The sequence below is a fragment of the Macrobrachium rosenbergii genome, chromosome 12 (assembly GCF_040412425.1).
Source record: "Macrobrachium rosenbergii isolate ZJJX-2024 chromosome 12, ASM4041242v1, whole genome shotgun sequence".
Classification (NCBI taxonomy): domain Eukaryota; kingdom Metazoa; phylum Arthropoda; class Malacostraca; order Decapoda; family Palaemonidae; genus Macrobrachium; species Macrobrachium rosenbergii.
This window is the reverse complement of record NC_089752.1, coordinates 115,132,607-115,149,598: the sequence shown is the minus strand read 5'-3', so window position 1 is coordinate 115,149,598 and position 16,992 is coordinate 115,132,607. Positions and strand designations below refer to the sequence as shown.

Sequence of the window (16,992 nt, the reverse complement as noted above, 5' to 3'; positions counted from 1 at the left end):
AGTTTATTTCATATTACCAAAATGAAATTTTCTTCTTAATTTTTTAGACTATTCGCTCTTGGGCAGAGAAGGAGTATCACAACCTACGTCGCCTTCAACGTGCTGGTATTCCTTCCCCTAAACCAATACTTATTAAGAAGCATGTTTTACTAATGTCTTTCATTGGGTCAAACCATCAAGCTGCGCCTAAATTAAAAGATGCCCAGCTCTCATTTGCTAATTTGTGCATAGCATATGAGCAAGTGGTCCAAGTAAGTACATACTTTTATTATTGTGTTGATAATCATGAAATTCTATGCTATTCAATGCCTGTATATCCTATATAATAAGGTAATAAGAAAAAGTAATTAACTTGGAGGATTAGGTTGTTCTTCGCCAGACTCTGGTGCATTTTTACAATATAGTTGCAGAAAAGCACTATATTTAATGACTAGTAAGATATTAATTTTCATCAAATGTGGATCCCAAGATTGACGAAATTGTCCTGTGTACCCTGTACATGAAGACAGGTCCTCTCATGCAGTTATTGCCATTAACTAAAGGTAGGAGGTAGCAGCCACTTTTTTGGGATAAGAAAGTGAACATCTTCAGTGAATCCTATAGTAAGGGAACAGAAGGAAGCAAGGCAAAAATTTTCCCAATGACAGTCGTACAGCTGGGAGGGGTTTGTCTCCAGAAGTCTTGGAGAATGTGCAGTTAGTAATAGAGCCAGAGGTACCTGAGTAAGCAGTCAACTTCCTCTTCTGGTTGGTGCTGAAGGCGATAGGAGGACATTGGCTAGTAATCAGCCTCAGTCCCTATGGAAGTGGAGTTGGTTCAGTGATTTTTATCAGGCTTGCTGGTATCTCTGGACCTCAAGTATGTGTACTTCCACACACCACTTAAACCAGTTGAGGAAGTAATTCCACTTCTCTTGGGTGCGAAGGGTATTGGTATTTCAGTTACCAGCTTGGATGGGAAGGGTATTGGTATTTCAGTTTCCAGCACGGTGTTTTGGCCTCCCAACTGCCATGCAAGTCCCAGACCTTGGTGCCAGTAGCAGCACAGGTGCATTAGACCAGCAGGTACTTTGAAGGTGCCTAAAAAACTGGCTTGTGATGGTGCAACAGCAGCTGAACTGTGATGTCATCTTGCTAGTGCATGGGAATCCTTATCAAGAGAAACTGGACTTTCATTGAGAGCTATTCGTCTGGTTATGCTGTCGACAGACACACAACCATTTTTAGTTCACCTGACAGGGGCAGGATCATGAGATTATTCACCTCGTTCTTGCAGTTACAACTTAATCTTTTATTGAATATCTTGTGTGTGGTGAAGCTTGTGTCCCATAGACTCTTCTTGTTTTAGTTGCTCCAGCTGCAGGTAGAAAAGTTGTAGTCAGTTGTTTCAAAATGTCTAAGGATCTTTTAGATCAGCAATAAGCAACTTGAATATTGTAGGGCTGAAGGCAGAGGTAGCACATTTGTGCCAAGTTGCAGGCTGTCTTCTTAGGCCTCCAAAGATTCATTCTCTTCTCAGCAGACAAAGTCATTGGTATGATGACCAACAGCTTGACAACTGTGGCTTCAGTTGGAAATCAGGATGGCACAAAATCCAGTACATTATTATGAATTAGCATATTTCAGTACAGAATTATCATAAATTTGGTCTGTATCTGAATTTACATAACACTTTTATCTTTACAGATTGCTGTGAACTGTAGATTGTAGTGCTCTGAACTGTTTGTAATACTGTATTTTCATAGTGTTCATTCATTTTTCCCTGGTATGTTTGCAAAAAAATTATGAGCCTTGGATTTTTTTTTTTTTTATAATGTTGCTGTTCTTATAGGCCATGGTGAAGATGTTCCAGGGATGTCGATTAGTGCACGCAGACATGAGCGAGTACAATATTCTCTGGCATGATGAGACTTGCTATATTATTGATGTAGGCCAGGCAGTGGAACCTACACACCCTCATGGTTTGCAGTTTTTGTACAGGGACTGCACTAATGTCATCAAGTAAGTTTTTTTTTATTTTTTAAGCCTGTGCTTACAGACAGATTTTTAAGCATTGCATTTATTTTGCATATTTAATCTACCACCATTTCCATGTGTTTCCCAATTCTTTACTGCCCCAGGCAGACTTTAGTCCCTTGACTGTTATTTAAATGAATACTGTATTGTTTTAATTTGTCATCTGAGCCCCCAGAACCCAGAGGTAGAGACTATGGTGCATGTATGGAAATTCATCTAAGCCTAATACATACTCGTATGTTTGTAATACACCTTTACTGAAATTTAGCCATTTACAGTATTATTATTATTATTATTATTATTATTATTATTATTATTATTATTTTATTTTATTATTTTTAATATTATTGTTGTTATTATTTTTTTACTATTATTATTATTAGGTACTCGTACAAGCACAGTAGGTGAAAGTAATATCAGTGTTAATGATAGAGTAAATAAGAAGCAGGGGGTGTGTTATTACATAGGATTTTTTCCTCCTCTATCACAGTGACTTCTTTTAATACTGTACCTGAAAATGGATATGTGTGGCAGCAGGAATGACCACATTAATTTATACATCTGAAAATTTTTGAAACAATATGGTATACTTACTGTTAGTAAACAAATGACTAATTTAAGTTAAATATATATTATTAATAAATATATAAGTAAATCTGTGATGATATGATTTATTTGGAATGGTCACTGGCCACTCATTTGGTAGGAAATAATAAATTGCATGCTGTAGTTTTGAGTCCATGGAAACTTTTCAGTTTTGTTACTAGGCTGTATTGTCTTCCAAAGCAAACGGAGACACTCCTCAGTACGACATTTCATTCTCTTGTGCTTTATCCACTCGTTCTTTAGCAAACAGAAAAATATCTGTGGCTACTTGGGTGACCATTTTTAATTTTTTTATAATTTGTAGTCATGGAAAGAAATGGTCAGGAAATAGTTAGTTCAGGATACCGTGTTGAAAGTTTGTTCTCGTTTTTCCACTGTAACAGTTAATACTTCACTCGTAAAAGTTTCAATATATTTTTCTTACTACAATTTAATAAATTGAAACATGTTCCTGTGCATTTGCTTAATGAGCTAATGTTTTATTATACAGTAGTTGCTTGTATATTTGTGGATAAATATATATTTTGAAAGATCTTTTAATGTCATGGCATTTCTTTTGTGTTTAACAGGTTTTTCACTTCTAAAGGCCTGTCAGACTTAATGACTCCTTTGCAGCTGTTTGAGAAAGTTAGTAATATAAAGCTTCCAGGACCAGAAGAATCTGCCATTACCATGGTATGTTTAATTGTCTGCTGTATTGGTATGTGGGGGTATGGGTCATTATCATCTTTTCTTAGTTCTTTGTTCGGTCACTCTTTTATTTTCTGCATAATGCCAAGCACGTCTAAGATCTTTATTTTGCATACTACAGACCATAATGGTGTCTTTGGCCATGCTTCTTAATATTGAGATGTTGATGAATATCCCTAAGATGGTGCATTATGGATACCTTGTGCATGCTGTTTAGCTGTGGTCTAGTTAAACTAATAATAAAAGTACTAGTGAAGGAGACTGCAAGAGGATATTTCTAAATTTCCTATAGATGTATCACAGTTTTGCCAGATTTGGGCTTCTTTTGAATCTACTATATTGTGTATGGTAATTTTATATGTATGCACTCATGTTTTGTGGTGAAGCTTTTCGTGTTTAACGTATTAGTTTTACAGGATGGCAGAGATTTAGATTAAATTTTTTGTGAATGAAAAGCAAAGGAATGAAGAATGATACTTGGATGCAATCCCATCCTGGTGGGCCTGCCTTGCGTAAGGATTCCATTCGGCAGACTACATATGTAGGGTTTTCTTTCTCCTATCGTTTGGTATGAAATTGCAACACTAACACAGAGCAAAACATGCTTTTATATCTTTATTGCAAGGAAAATGACAGGAAGAGTCATTGTAGTTGTTGATTACCTAGTGATGATTACAAGTAAGCAGTGTAAAAACAGCAAACTAAAGTCATAATAGAGGAGTTTTACAAAACAGTAATGGACTTAGTCATTTGAGACTGTGGAGTTTTCTTCTTGCTTCCATTTTTTATATTGTTAGCCTTTAAGGGGTAGGAATGTCATGTCTTCGAGCTTGATCCCACTCTTCCTCATCCCCTCCTTTTCCTTTTAGTCTTTGGGTGTGGACTAGATTAGGGGATTTGATTGTCGGTCACATGGCATGAAGTTTAAAAAACAAAATACTCTACACTATATTGGAAGTCACATTGGTATTCGTTAAACTTATGAACAATCAAGTATTACTAGAAGTATCTATTAAATATATACAGTTAGTGATCAAAGACACCCTTGTTTGTTAGGCCTTATGCCTAGCTACACCTTCGTTTTATACCAAAAGTCAGTTGGCCATCGTAAGAAAGGTTTTTGCTTTTGTTCCATTCATGTGTTGTGTTGAAGTTTTACATTTTGATTTTCTAGTTGTCAAATTTAGGAAAGCTCCTAAAACATTAGTAGCCAATGAGCTAAGGAAAGTTAGGTAAGGTAAAGGAAAGATTGGGATGCTGTTGTAGAGTTCTTGCAAGAAACAAAATAATTGTAACTTCTCACTGTTGTTCATAAATTCATTAGCTCACCATGGTGAGCAGAAAGCTCATGTAACCTTTTCTAATATTTGTTAATGTGGTATATGTATATTTGTTTGCCTGGAATACATTTTTCACATTTTCAAATCTCGAGAACCACTAACTCAGTTTCAGTCAGATTTGAAAAAAAAGTATCTGTCGGTAAAGGGATTCATATTTCCAGTGGGAGATGATTAAGAATAGTAAAATAGAAATTTCCTTACTGTATTGGGTTTAAAGTTTCATCAATGCCAGCAACACATATCTGTAGATTAGTGGAAACATTGGCTCTGCTAACCTTCCCAGAGGAAAAGATCCTGTCAAGTTTTGGATGTACTGTGAAATAATTTAATCTAGCTAAGTTTGCAGAATTTCATGTCTTACTCAGCTTTCCCAGCTCTGGTGGTACAGATTCTCAATATCTCTGGCAGAATGTTTATGTTAGAGAAGTTACCTAAAGTTTATATAGAAAACCTGTGGATATGTGCTGTAGATTCTATGTACTGATTGTATTTGCAATGTGAGAATTTGGTACATGAAGTGCACCAAGACATAGTTGATTAGTAGTATTTCCTTCAGTGTAAATTTCTTAGCTCTTAATGATTACTGAATATTAATTTTTGGGTCAGGTTAATTCTCTCTTTTAATTCATTAAACATCATGATTATTAAAATTTTCATGTGACTGTTTTCCTAATGGTGTGAAAAGCAAAAATATGTTCTCTACAAACACTTTTCTGGCATATGGAAAGCACATTTAGAAACTCTGGTGCATTTATCAGGTCAAGCCTTCCTCCTCAATAATGCATTTGAAGACAAGATTGATGGGTTTGTGTAGAAAAAGCACATTCTTATGAATAAGGCGATTTTTTCAAATTCTGTCTTGTATTTATGAATGATCTAGTACAATATTTGGAACCTAATAGTTTATACACTTAAAAAATGCCAGCTCTCTCTAAATCATATTTCTGGAAGTAGATGACATTTATGCTTATTTAATTTGCTTATATTTTTATATTCGAATTACAGATAGATGAATATGAGAAACACCAGGAGCTGTGGCGTGAGAACAGGCAAAATGTTGGAGACCATTTTGAACAACTGTGGCTGGAAATTCAAGCTGATGAAAAACAACAGAAGCATTCATGTAGGATTGAGACTGGAGATAGTGATGAGGACAATGCTAATTTAGAAGAAGAGATGGTAAGTGACCTATTTTTTTGCCCAAAATTGTAAAGGTCATGAAATCTGAAGGCCAGCTTTCTTGATGGATTGCTTCAAAGAACCATACACTATTTAGATTCCTTTTGCATAGTATTGATCATATTATAAAGATGAGGCGAGTAAGAGTTAGCATCTGGGTACCTATTTATTTTCACAAATTTCTGAAAAGACAAACTAACGCGAACGGATAAGTAGCATCTAACATCAGAGCAAGACATAACACTACGTATTGTTTGGTAGCTTGAGTTTTGCATTTACAAATGGATTTGGTTTTACAATTGAAACACTATAACTTCTGAAAATACACGAAAAAGGTAGCTTTGGCCGATCACTTTGGGCTTGTGTTTTCTGGTGAAAGTGGGTGATCTTGTTTTGGCAGGCAGATGCCTAGAGGGCCCAATTAGGTCCACAGTACCACCCCCCTCCAACTCCCAGTGACTTTGAGATGAATTGTTATTTACTCTCAGTAGAATGCTTCTATTGGTGACGTACTGAATGCTGGGGGGGAGGGGGGGAGCTCTTAGTCCCAGTAAAATCAACGGTAACTCTTTTCTCCATCTTATGTCTAGACACTAGACAGTGAGCACTGCTTTTAGGGTCACTTGTGATGTATTTCGAGAGTCTGCGCTGACTGACCCAGTTTATCAATCAATGCTCTTGCACAATTTTCAGCCATCTGCTGCTTGATGGGTATCGCCTCTGGACACCTGGTGTTTCGGTCAATGGTTGTAAAGAGGTATCTTTATCCTTGATGTTGACGTGAATGTGAACGAGTTGACGATCAGTTGTGCTCAAGTTCCATATCCCTGACTGTATCCCTTGTGACTTGGGATATATGGGACGGAAGACATTCTCTAGCCTGTATCTTGATGTGTGTTCATGACCCGATAGATGTAACGTTCTGACAGGATATGAGTGGTGGAGCAGCCTGATGGGTGTGATAGGTCTTCCTCAATGCAAACAGTAAATAGGGTTAAGGACGTCCAGTACTTCCTTCGGAGGCGACAGTCGTGTTTTCATCGTATATTGCGAAATCCCGCTGGAATCGCTGAAGGTTGTCATCCTTCTGGGCTGCTGCTATCTCAGGATATGATTCCTGATCTTGATAGTGTTGATAAAGTTTCTGGAAACGGCATCTGCTAAGTTGTTGGAGCCCTTTAAGCACTGACCATGGAGGAGAATTTTGATATTGCAGACAGGTGGCATTGCTGATGTGCCGACCAACAGTCTGCCTTTTTTTGTGATAGCATGGACCAAGGGCTGATGGTCCACCTTGCACTACAAACTGCTGTCCTTCAGGCATGTGCCAGAAATGTCGGATGGCCCGGTGGACTGCTAGCAACTGTCAAACGTGGTATTTTTGTTCCGCTGGTGATAGCTTTTTGCTGAAGAATGCCGATGACCTTCGCCTGTGTCCTGTTCAAGTACCGCAACCATGCTGTGCTAATGGCATCAGTTATCAGGGTTAGGGACTTAGGGACCTATGGGAGAGAGGGAAAATTAAGGTTACTGCAGAACTTGGTGCTTTTTTGGCTAATTGAAAAGCTTTTTCATGTTTGTCAGACCAAGTCAGTGATTTTGGTTTTTCTTTTAAACATTCTTATAAAGGCGACATTATTTCAGCAAGGTTGGGTATAAAACGATGGTAGTATAGTAGTTTATCATGGCAGCAGATTCTAGGAGTGATTTGAGGTTCTTTGGCCTTGGGAAGTCGGTGACAGCTTGGATCTTTGTAGGCAGGGGTTATATACCTTTAGAGTTTGTATGATACCTGAGAAATTCTATTATTATGCTTTAGGCCCATTCACATTTATCTTGTTGGACTACTAGTCTGTTTTCTCTTAGTTTCTGTACGACGTGCAGTTTGTTTGCCGGTACTGAAAATTAGAATGCCATCTACATAGACGACGCAGCAGGGTAATGCTCCGAGGATGTTGTCCACTAGTCGCTGGAAAGTCGCTCCTGCATTATGGTGGCCGAAACAGCAGTTGAAAGTGTATGTCCTGAAGGGGGTGGCGATGACGTTTTTTTTCTGTCTGCTTTTGCTACCGGGACTTGGTAGTACCCCTTCAGGAGGTCAATTTTTGTGACTATTCGCCTCCATCCAACTGGTTTGTTATGTTGGTGATGTTAGGCTAGGGGTACCATGTTGATGTTCAGCCAGAAGGCTGCCCACAGGCTGGATGCTTTCTGGCAAATTCCTGCCTGTTCCATGTCGTGGAATAAGTGTCTGGGGCCAAACGCCTGAAGCGTGTGTGGACCAGGGAGTGCCCTCAGTGACGATGTCGTATTTGACGTTATGCCTTGCAGGGCTGGTAAGGGTCATGCTGGAGGGTGTCTTGAAGTATCGGGGAATTCCTGAAGGAGTTGATGGATCTCTGGTCCCATCGTGTTCTTCGCTGCTGCTATTGGAGTGATCGGAGCTATAGGGCTGTCTCTTGAAACCACCTGGTGTCTGGCTATGTCCACTAGCATGTCGTTGGACTTCAGGGAATCTGCTCAGAGTAGTGCGATTGTATCGTCTGCTGTAATAAATTCAATGTACAGTTTGCTATTAGGTGATAAGTTCACTGTTCGGCTTCTGTAAATTTTGAGCGGGGCGCCGCTGGAGGTGGATACCTGGTGAGTGCTGGAGGTGGGGTCAAGGTGTTTGTACGGGTTGGCTGGCACAAACGACTTTCATGCATGTGCCCGTGTCGACAAGGAATTGTGTTTGATGTTCCATCAGCGATGTAAAAACACTCGAGTGTTTCTGTCTGTACCTGGAAGAAAGACAACAAAAGGCAGGCTCATTTCCTCTTATGAGGCAACCTGTCTGCCCGTCACTGACGGTTAATTGTTTGGGTCACTGCTGCAACTCTTGCAAGTTTTTTGATAGCAGGCAGCCATTCTTGCTTCTGAATCTCCAGTGGAAGAAACATAGGCCCTTTGGACGCTGTTCTTTTTTGGTTTTATGTTTGTGTTTGTTCTCCCTCTTGTAGCCTCGGGAGCAGTGTACAGGAGCGGCAAGGTCCTCTGGCTTGTTGTGTTCGTCTGTCCTGCTTTGATGCTGTGGTTCAGTGGTGGCTGCTGCTACAGGTGGTTGAGAGGGTTCTGATGATGTCTGGGTCAGATGCACTGTGTCCACCATTCTCAGAGACTTGTCGAGGTGCATGGTGAGTGCGTTGGCTAATGCAGCAGCTTCATTTGTACGACTTCTCTCACTAGATCTAACGTTACTTCTGGTTGATCGTCTGCGGTGGGAATTTATCAACCGCCATAGTTTTGTATACGTGTGATGCCCGTTGTGTCCTAATGCTGCTCCTATGTTGACTAGGAATTTCCTGGCTCTGAGGGCTGGGGGCATGATGAAGGACGACCTTAGTTGTGCCTTCAATGTCCCGATGTTTGATGGTGCTATGTGGCTCGGCTAGCCACTTCGCAATAGCTTGAAAACGTCATCCGGCAGGAACTTGAGGATGATGTCAGCTTTATGGGACGAGGACGTGATTTTCTTGGATCTGAAGATGGTCTCCACCTTGAAGAAGCAGGCCTCTGGGTTGTGTGTCATGAATGGGGATAGGTGGATGGATGGTGCTGTGTCGTTGTCGCTGGCTGGGCTGGCATTTGGTCATCTTGATGGTCACCAGTGTAGAGATGAGGAGAGTGAGAGGCAGCGTCTGGGCACTTACTAATTTATTTTCACAAATTTCTGAAAATGGAAAAGTAGGAACATCAGACCAAGAAAAGACAGCTTTACAGTCAGGTGTGTTTTCTCACACCTGGAAAAGTTAATTCTTTGTACAAAATAAGGAAAGTTCTCCATTATATATTGCTCTATAGCTTGAGTTTTACATTTACAAATGGTTTTGGGTTTACAAATAACTAATGAAAATATATGAAAAAGATAGCCTCAGCCAATTGTATTGGGCTTGTGTTTTCTGGTGAAAATTGGTGATCTTGATTTGGCAGCCAGATGACTGGAGGGCCCAGTCGGTGCCCCCACAGTATAACCAAGTTTTTCTGAAAACTGATTCTGCTTGTGTTGTAAAGGTGCTAGTTTTGGCAGCTCAGAGCACAAAGTAAAGTCGACATATTTGGCTTGATTCCTTACCAGAAGATAAGTGAAAATATACAAGATTTGGAAGATTTGGAAATTTATAATACCTTAGTAACAAATATTAAGTCAGCAAAAATCAAGTCTTATTGGTGAAACCTCATTTAAAATGTAAAATAGTAGGAAACTTAATCCATATATGCCAAAACTGCTAACTTTTTTTAATATTGCTTCACAGATCCATATTTAGATTCCTTCAACAAAGTTAAAAAGTACTGATTATATGACCGTTTCCCAAAAACATGAATTTGGGTGTGCAGCAATCTCTATTCTGTAGCCCTTCACATTCATGTTTGCCAGTTCCCTTATTTAAGGGTAAAGTCAATTCCCTTATTTATGGGCAAATTAAAGCAGAATATGTACCTTTCTACATAGATCAAAAGAATGGTATTGTACAGTAGAAGCTATAAAGCTTATAATTTTGCTTTACAACAATCAACCTCCATACTTGAAAATGGTTTTTAATTCTGTAAATCCTGGTTACTTAATTTTTTGGGAAAACTTGTATTAATAATGTAGTATTTTGTATTAAAGTTCCTGGAATATATCTGTAGTTCTTTGGAAATATGTCTGCAAGTTGTGTTAGTGGAGAAATGAAAATAAAACAGAAATCTTGGTATGTTTGTTAATATTACATGTATATGACATAATTATCATCAGTGCTGTAAGTATTTTTATTACATGTATGACATAATTATCATCAGTGTTATAAGTATTTTTAATCTTTCCTTTCAGGATCAGAAGAATACCTCAGTAGGGGCTTCATTTGAAACTAAGGACGTAAAGAAGAAGAGCAGTATAAAGGGCCTAGGTACAGATGAATGTGGTACGACAGACAGTAATGAAGTTGATGTGAAAAATAAAAATCCTGTAGCAAAATCTAATGAAGGTAAACTGGTGTCGAGAACTGTAACATTTGAATGTCCACAGGATGGTGTTCCTACAGAGGACTTTCCCAGCCTTAATAATCCCTTAAACAAAGGCAGTTGTAAGCAACCCAGAAAGAGTAAAAAGAAAAAGAAGTAATTATTTCTTAAAAGTTTTCTCCGATAAATTTCGATTTTGGAACGATTTTGAATAAGCACAAATAGCTGAATTTATTTTGTGGGGTAGAGATTTAATATCTGCAGTTGTGCTGAATCCTATTAATTTCGGGATCTTATGACTTTAAAAGGCGTTTTGAATTTTGGTTCTGTCGAACATTGAAAATATGATGGCTAATCTTAAGTGCTTAAATGACTTTCATTTCTGAAGCAAGGATGACTTTTTTTTAACGTTATTGTCTTCTGTATTTTCTAGATGGTGGGGACACTGTTGGATTGTTATTGGTCAAATAGAAACTCCATGCATAGGAGCATATGAACTTTCTAGGGGTCGTTATTGATTCACTGATTTTATTGTAATATGATCAAGGAAAATATGAACTTTAGAGTAAACATACATTTTATCTTTTTGTTTTTATTTACCAAATGTTGGGACACATTTCATGAAATAAGTGGTTTATTAAGATGTTGATTTCATGATAGCATTTTCATGAAAATATCAATAAATTTTTACTAAGTAACAGACCATGTCTCAAAAACAGATGCAGCAAAATCAAATTACAGTACCAACAATCTAATGGGACAAAAGCTTTTTCCAACGTTCTACAAGAGTACGCAGTGAGAAATGTTTTATATTTTTAAAGAAAAGAAATCAAACCTTTTATGTCTAAGCAATATAATTATTAATAATAGCACATCTAAAATGATACTCGTTACGATAATTACCCTCCCAAGGATGTTTCTAACACTTCCTTTCAGACCAGAATACCATCTCTTATGTTAAACAAAAATTCTAACATACCAAAATAGTTTTAAATTTTGTCTATTGAGCAAGGTGCCTTCAATCTTGTTTCTTCAAAACGTCTTTAACTTTCTCGAATTTCATGACTGGACCATTAACCGATTTACTCTATTTGAATCTATGAAATCTCAATTGTAGAAATATGACAACTCATTCTTTGAACTTTTCATGTTGACAGAATGTCAAGTATCTGGATTAATTGCAGAAGGTTCAAAAATTTTTTTTTATGCTCATATCTATAGTGTGTGTTTTGTTACATGGATGCATTGCAGTCTCCACAAATAACTAATGAAGCTATTGAATCCTGTGAGAGTCACACTAATCCTGTCCAAGAGACCATAATATATATAATCATAGATACTTGCATTCACAGCATACATGTGAACACTGTAGAACTTACTGAAAATCTTAAAACAAAGAACTTCATGGCAACAACACTCCATGTTTTTCTGACAATAAATAGGTCATCTGGACTTCGTGTTGACAGCCATACCTTGCATATGCGAGATGTTACAATGATAAATAAAGTCAGGACCAAGAAAATTTGACCTTATATCAGAAAAAAGTACTCTGCAATTTTTCTTCCAGTTATGAGAGTAATGAGTAGCAGGTCCAAGGTTCAGCTCAATGTCTCCCCCAAGAATCAAAACTAATAACATATAGTAACAAAACTAAATACTAATAACAGCAACACATTAAAAATCAAAAGAACAATAAACAATAATGATAAAACCAATGACAACATTATGATAATTTTCATGATAAAATCAATTATTTGGATACTTACGTGCTGTTAAAGTTAGCTTTATTTCGCGCTTTTTGGTGCAATTGGCATTAAAAAAAAATTCAAAATATTCTTGGCTGACCTGCTCCGACTATCACTGTAGTCATCCGTTTTCCTACCAGATGGTGTTGGAATGTTACTGTTCTTTTCATATTTCTTCATGACCACCCACTAAGATGTGGGGAGGCTGGGTGGGTTTCCACTTTATCAGCAGGTATATCTAAACAGTTAATTTTATTGTGAAAATTGTCATTATTTGGAATGAACCTTACCTACTGTTCAAGTTAGCTGACTACCACACTGAATAAGGATGGTGGGTTAGTACAGCCAGAGAAACAGGGTTCAGCCAAGCAAGCTAAAAGCTTTTTTAAAAGGGGAGAAAAAGCTTCTAAACATTTCTGCCTGATGTGTGATCCATACTGATAAGTACTGTCACCAAACATTGGAACTGCAACAAAGAAAACGGCAGAACCGGCACATGGCTCAGCTACCGAGACCAACGTAAAATGTCTTGAATTCCTAACTCTACCGTCCACCTACATCACAATACTGTACACACACCAAAAGTGATGGAATGGGAGCTAGCCAATGTTGCCAACTTAAGGAAAAACTGCTGTTTAGTGGATTTCAGGTTGTCACAGCTGGCAACACTGGGGCCAACGAATGCAAGGGATGAACTCCGAACTTGCTCAGAGACGTTCGGTGCGAAACACACCCACCCCCCAAAAAGGGGGAGGGAGGGAGAGAGAGAGAGAGAGTCGAAGGGCACAGAACCTTGGTTCCCTGTTGGAGGAGACAACCAACTGATGCAGGACAGTCCAGAAGGTAGGCTACAGACAGATGGCAAGAGTTCAAAACCTCTCTCACGGGGGAAACCGAAAAAGGTTGAAAATGGGGAGGGGAGGTCTGTCTTGGCCCTAATATTTTCGATCAAAATCCTAGCTAATAAAAGAATAGATGTCAAATATTATTTTTCTCCTGAACCACATAAGAAGCAGAAAGAGAGAGAAGAATTAGCCTAGGCTAACAGGTAAGTTGATGGAGGAGAAGCCACACCCAATACTATTCAGAAAATTTACATCCTCTCATCAGATCACTAAAATTCTACATATCAAGAAAACCACACTCGTGCCAGAGCAGCTAGCCTCACATGGGCTACGAGGTCATCTTGCAAAACCTAACATTCTGTTTTCACAATGTCTTTCCTATAAAGCCCAATACTTTCATTGTCCATACACGAAACAAACCCTCAGTCTTAACATTAGGACAAACTTCTAGCGCCTTTCATTTCTGCTTGTAGACAACATAAAGCAAAACCAGCACCAAGCACAATACTGTACAGGGGAAAATAGCCAGAATCATCAAAATATTACTGTCACCGCTCCGACTACCAGGTCGGAATAAAGAAATATGACAAGAATGTAAACATTCCAGCACCATCTGGTGGGAAAACAGATGACTACAGCGACAGTTCGAGTGGGTTACCCAGGTGTACTTTCAGTTTTTAAAAATGCCGATGGCACCAAAAGCACAAAGATAAAGCTAACTTTAACAGTGGGTAAGATCCATTCCAAATATTTTACGTTTACAAAAATTTCATTATTAGTATGAATAAACTTGACCATATGTCATTGTAAAAAGTGTCAGAAGCAACTGGTCGACAAGGTGGAGCCAGTATACCTTGTTAGGCAAATAAGGAACCAGTGAGGGTTGCCACAATAACTTGGGGAGGGCAGTCAGGATGGATGTAAAAATTGTAAAAAAAACCTAGAAGGAAAAGACTGGGTAAAGAATAAGGTGCTTTCCTAATAATCCACCAAGCAAGCAACTTTTGCTTTCTCATCAGCCTGTCCTACACATTTGCTGAAAAAAGGAGGTAAAAAAAGGAGGAAAAACGTCTGATTGTAACCTCATGCACGGAAACTCAAAGCCAAAACCATGGAAGGCCAAGGGACAATGGTTATGGCACAGTCAGAAAGGGGATCCCTACAGCCCACTGCCTGCTGCAAACCTCTGGATGTCAAACCCATTCCATTGCAATTACTTGATCTCAGTGGCTGAGGACATCGGCTGAAACTTTAATACAGAATAATTACCTTCAGTATGGTAATAATCATGATTCAAGTTACATGTGCCAATTTGACCAAATAATGAATGAAAAAGGGCAATGCATTTAGAAAAAAATAGTGTTTGTTCCCCTAACGCACAAAACTATTAACATTGTCTCTCATAGGCTTTAATCTATCTGAATGCGCTGCAATTGCCCTTATAGTGTAGAAGTTTGTCAAACTCATTATCCTGAAATGAGATCAAGTTGGCATTTTAACAACCCGAGAAGGGAAATGGCTGAAATACTGTTTATGTTCTCAACCCAGGCCATTACCAAATACAAGTACAGTATCTTCAATGCAAAAGTCACCATTCCACAAAGCTCTTACCCTTTCACAAGTGACAGGGCTACCAAAGGAGAGTTTAAGTGCTTCAAGAGGCTTTTATTAAAGACTCAAGAAGCTCCGCAGGCAAAATATAAACCACATCAAGGCTCCCAAGAGCTACGGTATACCAGGCGTCTCAGTTACAACAGACCCAAAGCAATAAGCAATATCTAGTTGAGCATTACATAGAACTATAATCTCTAACAGCTGGAACTGACAGCATTCAGAGTAACTGAGAAACTTACGAATTTAATGAAGTTGTCTATAGAGGTGTGTACAAGAAATACCTTGAGCCCAACTCCAGAACAGAGAAACTGACCAATGCCTCTTTATCACTGGTATTGGTAATTGAACCTCTTGTAAACCTCAGGACAGATTCACAACTCTCACCAGAAAAAACACTTCTGCACAAGATAGTTTATGGTATCAATGTGATCATCTGAAGCATATGGAATTTTAGAAAATTTCATAGCATGCGACAGTTTTACTTCTTTCTGAAAGGAAGAGTTCTAAGGAAAATATTACAGAGGCAAAAGATTCCAAAATCAATCCTCCTACAGCCACCAAGGAACTAATATAAACATCCTATAGGTCCTGGTTTCTCTTAACTTGAGTATCTCTCCTCCAATCACAAAATAAGGAAAGATGTAAGGGGTCACAACCAGCTAATACTACTGAAAAAAATATCTGCCTGCCAAACCAGCCTGAGAACCTTGGAAGTGGAAGTCAAAGACTGGAGACTGCCTGTTCTTTATCGTCAAACAGAGGCCTAAGGTTGGAGTTTACTACAGTTCTTACAGAAACTAGCATAGCTGAAAATTCAGACACAATAGAGCAGATTCATACTGCTTAGCTGTAGCATTTTAAATATTAAAGCACAGACTGCCACTTGAAACTGATATGCATGGAAGTATTCTCAGGTTTTCACATCAATGGAAAAAAAAAAAAAAAAAAAAGACTGATTTGATGATCCACTTTTGATGAATGAGTGAGGAGAGGACAAATACAGCCAGAAAAGCTCTTTGAATGTCAGATGTGTAAGGGACAGAGGACAAGGGAGCAAGCAACTACCAGGGCAGAAAGGGGACTTCCATTTATGGGAGGTGGTTTCACACATACAGCTATCACTCTGCTGGTTTCATCATCATCTCAAGCAACCTGTTTCTGTGTCACAGTTGAAAGCTAAGGCACAAGTAAAAATAAAATGTTTGTATCTCTTGTGCATAAAAATTTGCACAAAATTTACATAATGGGTGGAAAATCTATTAAAAAAAAAAAGCAAAAAACCAGTGAATCATGTCTCCAGACTGCAGATATATTTCTTGATTCATCTTACACAACTTGGTGTCGAAATGAGCCCATGGAAATGATCTGAGCACTTTCCTGCAAAACTCGTTCAAATTGTATGGCGCAAAATTTTGAACGTATATGTTTCCTGGACTCCACCACAAAGCTATATGTAAACATATAAATTTATATACGAGTATATGTTACCTGTCCACAAGGGGTTAAAGACTCTCACACTAGTTTTCTTTTACATTGACCAAAATGGATAAGTGTTATTAATATTAGTATTGATACAAAAAAAGTAATTCAACCAAACAATTCAGTTATTTCTAAGCTCCTATAGGGCTCCCCAAAGGAACAATGAAAACTTAAAAGATAATGGATAGCTGCAGGCTTAAAATTTGTATGAGTGGCACAAGCAAAGACCCACTCATAGTGCTACCACAACATTGTCCTAGAAACCTAACATATACAAATGATCAACGGCCAAGTCCATCTCCACCCAAGCTAAGACATGGGGAAACCTGGGCAGAAACTCCAGATGATCCAGCAAGTATGCATTGGGGGTGGGGTGGAGGCATAAAAATGAGTTTCTGAGAACAAAACATCACAAATCTCAGTTAAAACACCTGGATGGAAGCACTATGCTGCCTCTCAGTGTCTCAGCCAACACCACCTCTTATTTTCTGCTCTC

General features: G+C 38.4%; 1 protein-coding gene and 2 long non-coding RNA genes across 6 annotated transcripts in view; 1 reads left to right on the top strand and 2 right to left on the bottom strand.

The window, feature by feature from the left end:
- The window catches only part of LOC136843921 (serine/threonine-protein kinase RIO3), a 27,417-nt gene extending 16,023 nt beyond the window's left edge, over nucleotides 1-11,394 (top strand). For all 3 annotated transcript variants that reach the window (XM_067112866.1, XM_067112867.1, XM_067112868.1), the window contains 5 exons: nucleotides 48-251; nucleotides 1,831-2,000; nucleotides 3,191-3,296; nucleotides 5,657-5,830; nucleotides 10,683-11,394. In XM_067112866.1, the coding sequence (XP_066968967.1) occupies nucleotides 48-251; nucleotides 1,831-2,000; nucleotides 3,191-3,296; nucleotides 5,657-5,830; nucleotides 10,683-10,973 (945 nt within the window). In that variant the 3' untranslated portion in view covers nucleotides 10,974-11,394. The remainder of the gene's footprint in view (nucleotides 1-47; nucleotides 252-1,830; nucleotides 2,001-3,190; nucleotides 3,297-5,656; nucleotides 5,831-10,682) is intronic.
- On the bottom strand, nucleotides 7,231-7,739 carry LOC136843925 (uncharacterized). The gene is made up of 2 exons (XR_010854730.1): nucleotides 7,603-7,739; nucleotides 7,231-7,332 (listed from the first exon to the last, which is right to left on the bottom strand). It is a non-coding gene; the product is annotated as an uncharacterized lncRNA (long non-coding RNA).
- The window catches only part of LOC136843924 (uncharacterized), a 25,127-nt gene continuing 17,436 nt past the window's right edge, over nucleotides 9,302-16,992 (bottom strand). For both annotated transcript variants that reach the window (XR_010854729.1, XR_010854728.1), the window contains exon 4: nucleotides 9,302-9,542. This is a non-coding gene — a long non-coding RNA (uncharacterized lncRNA). The remainder of the gene's footprint in view (nucleotides 9,543-16,992) is intronic.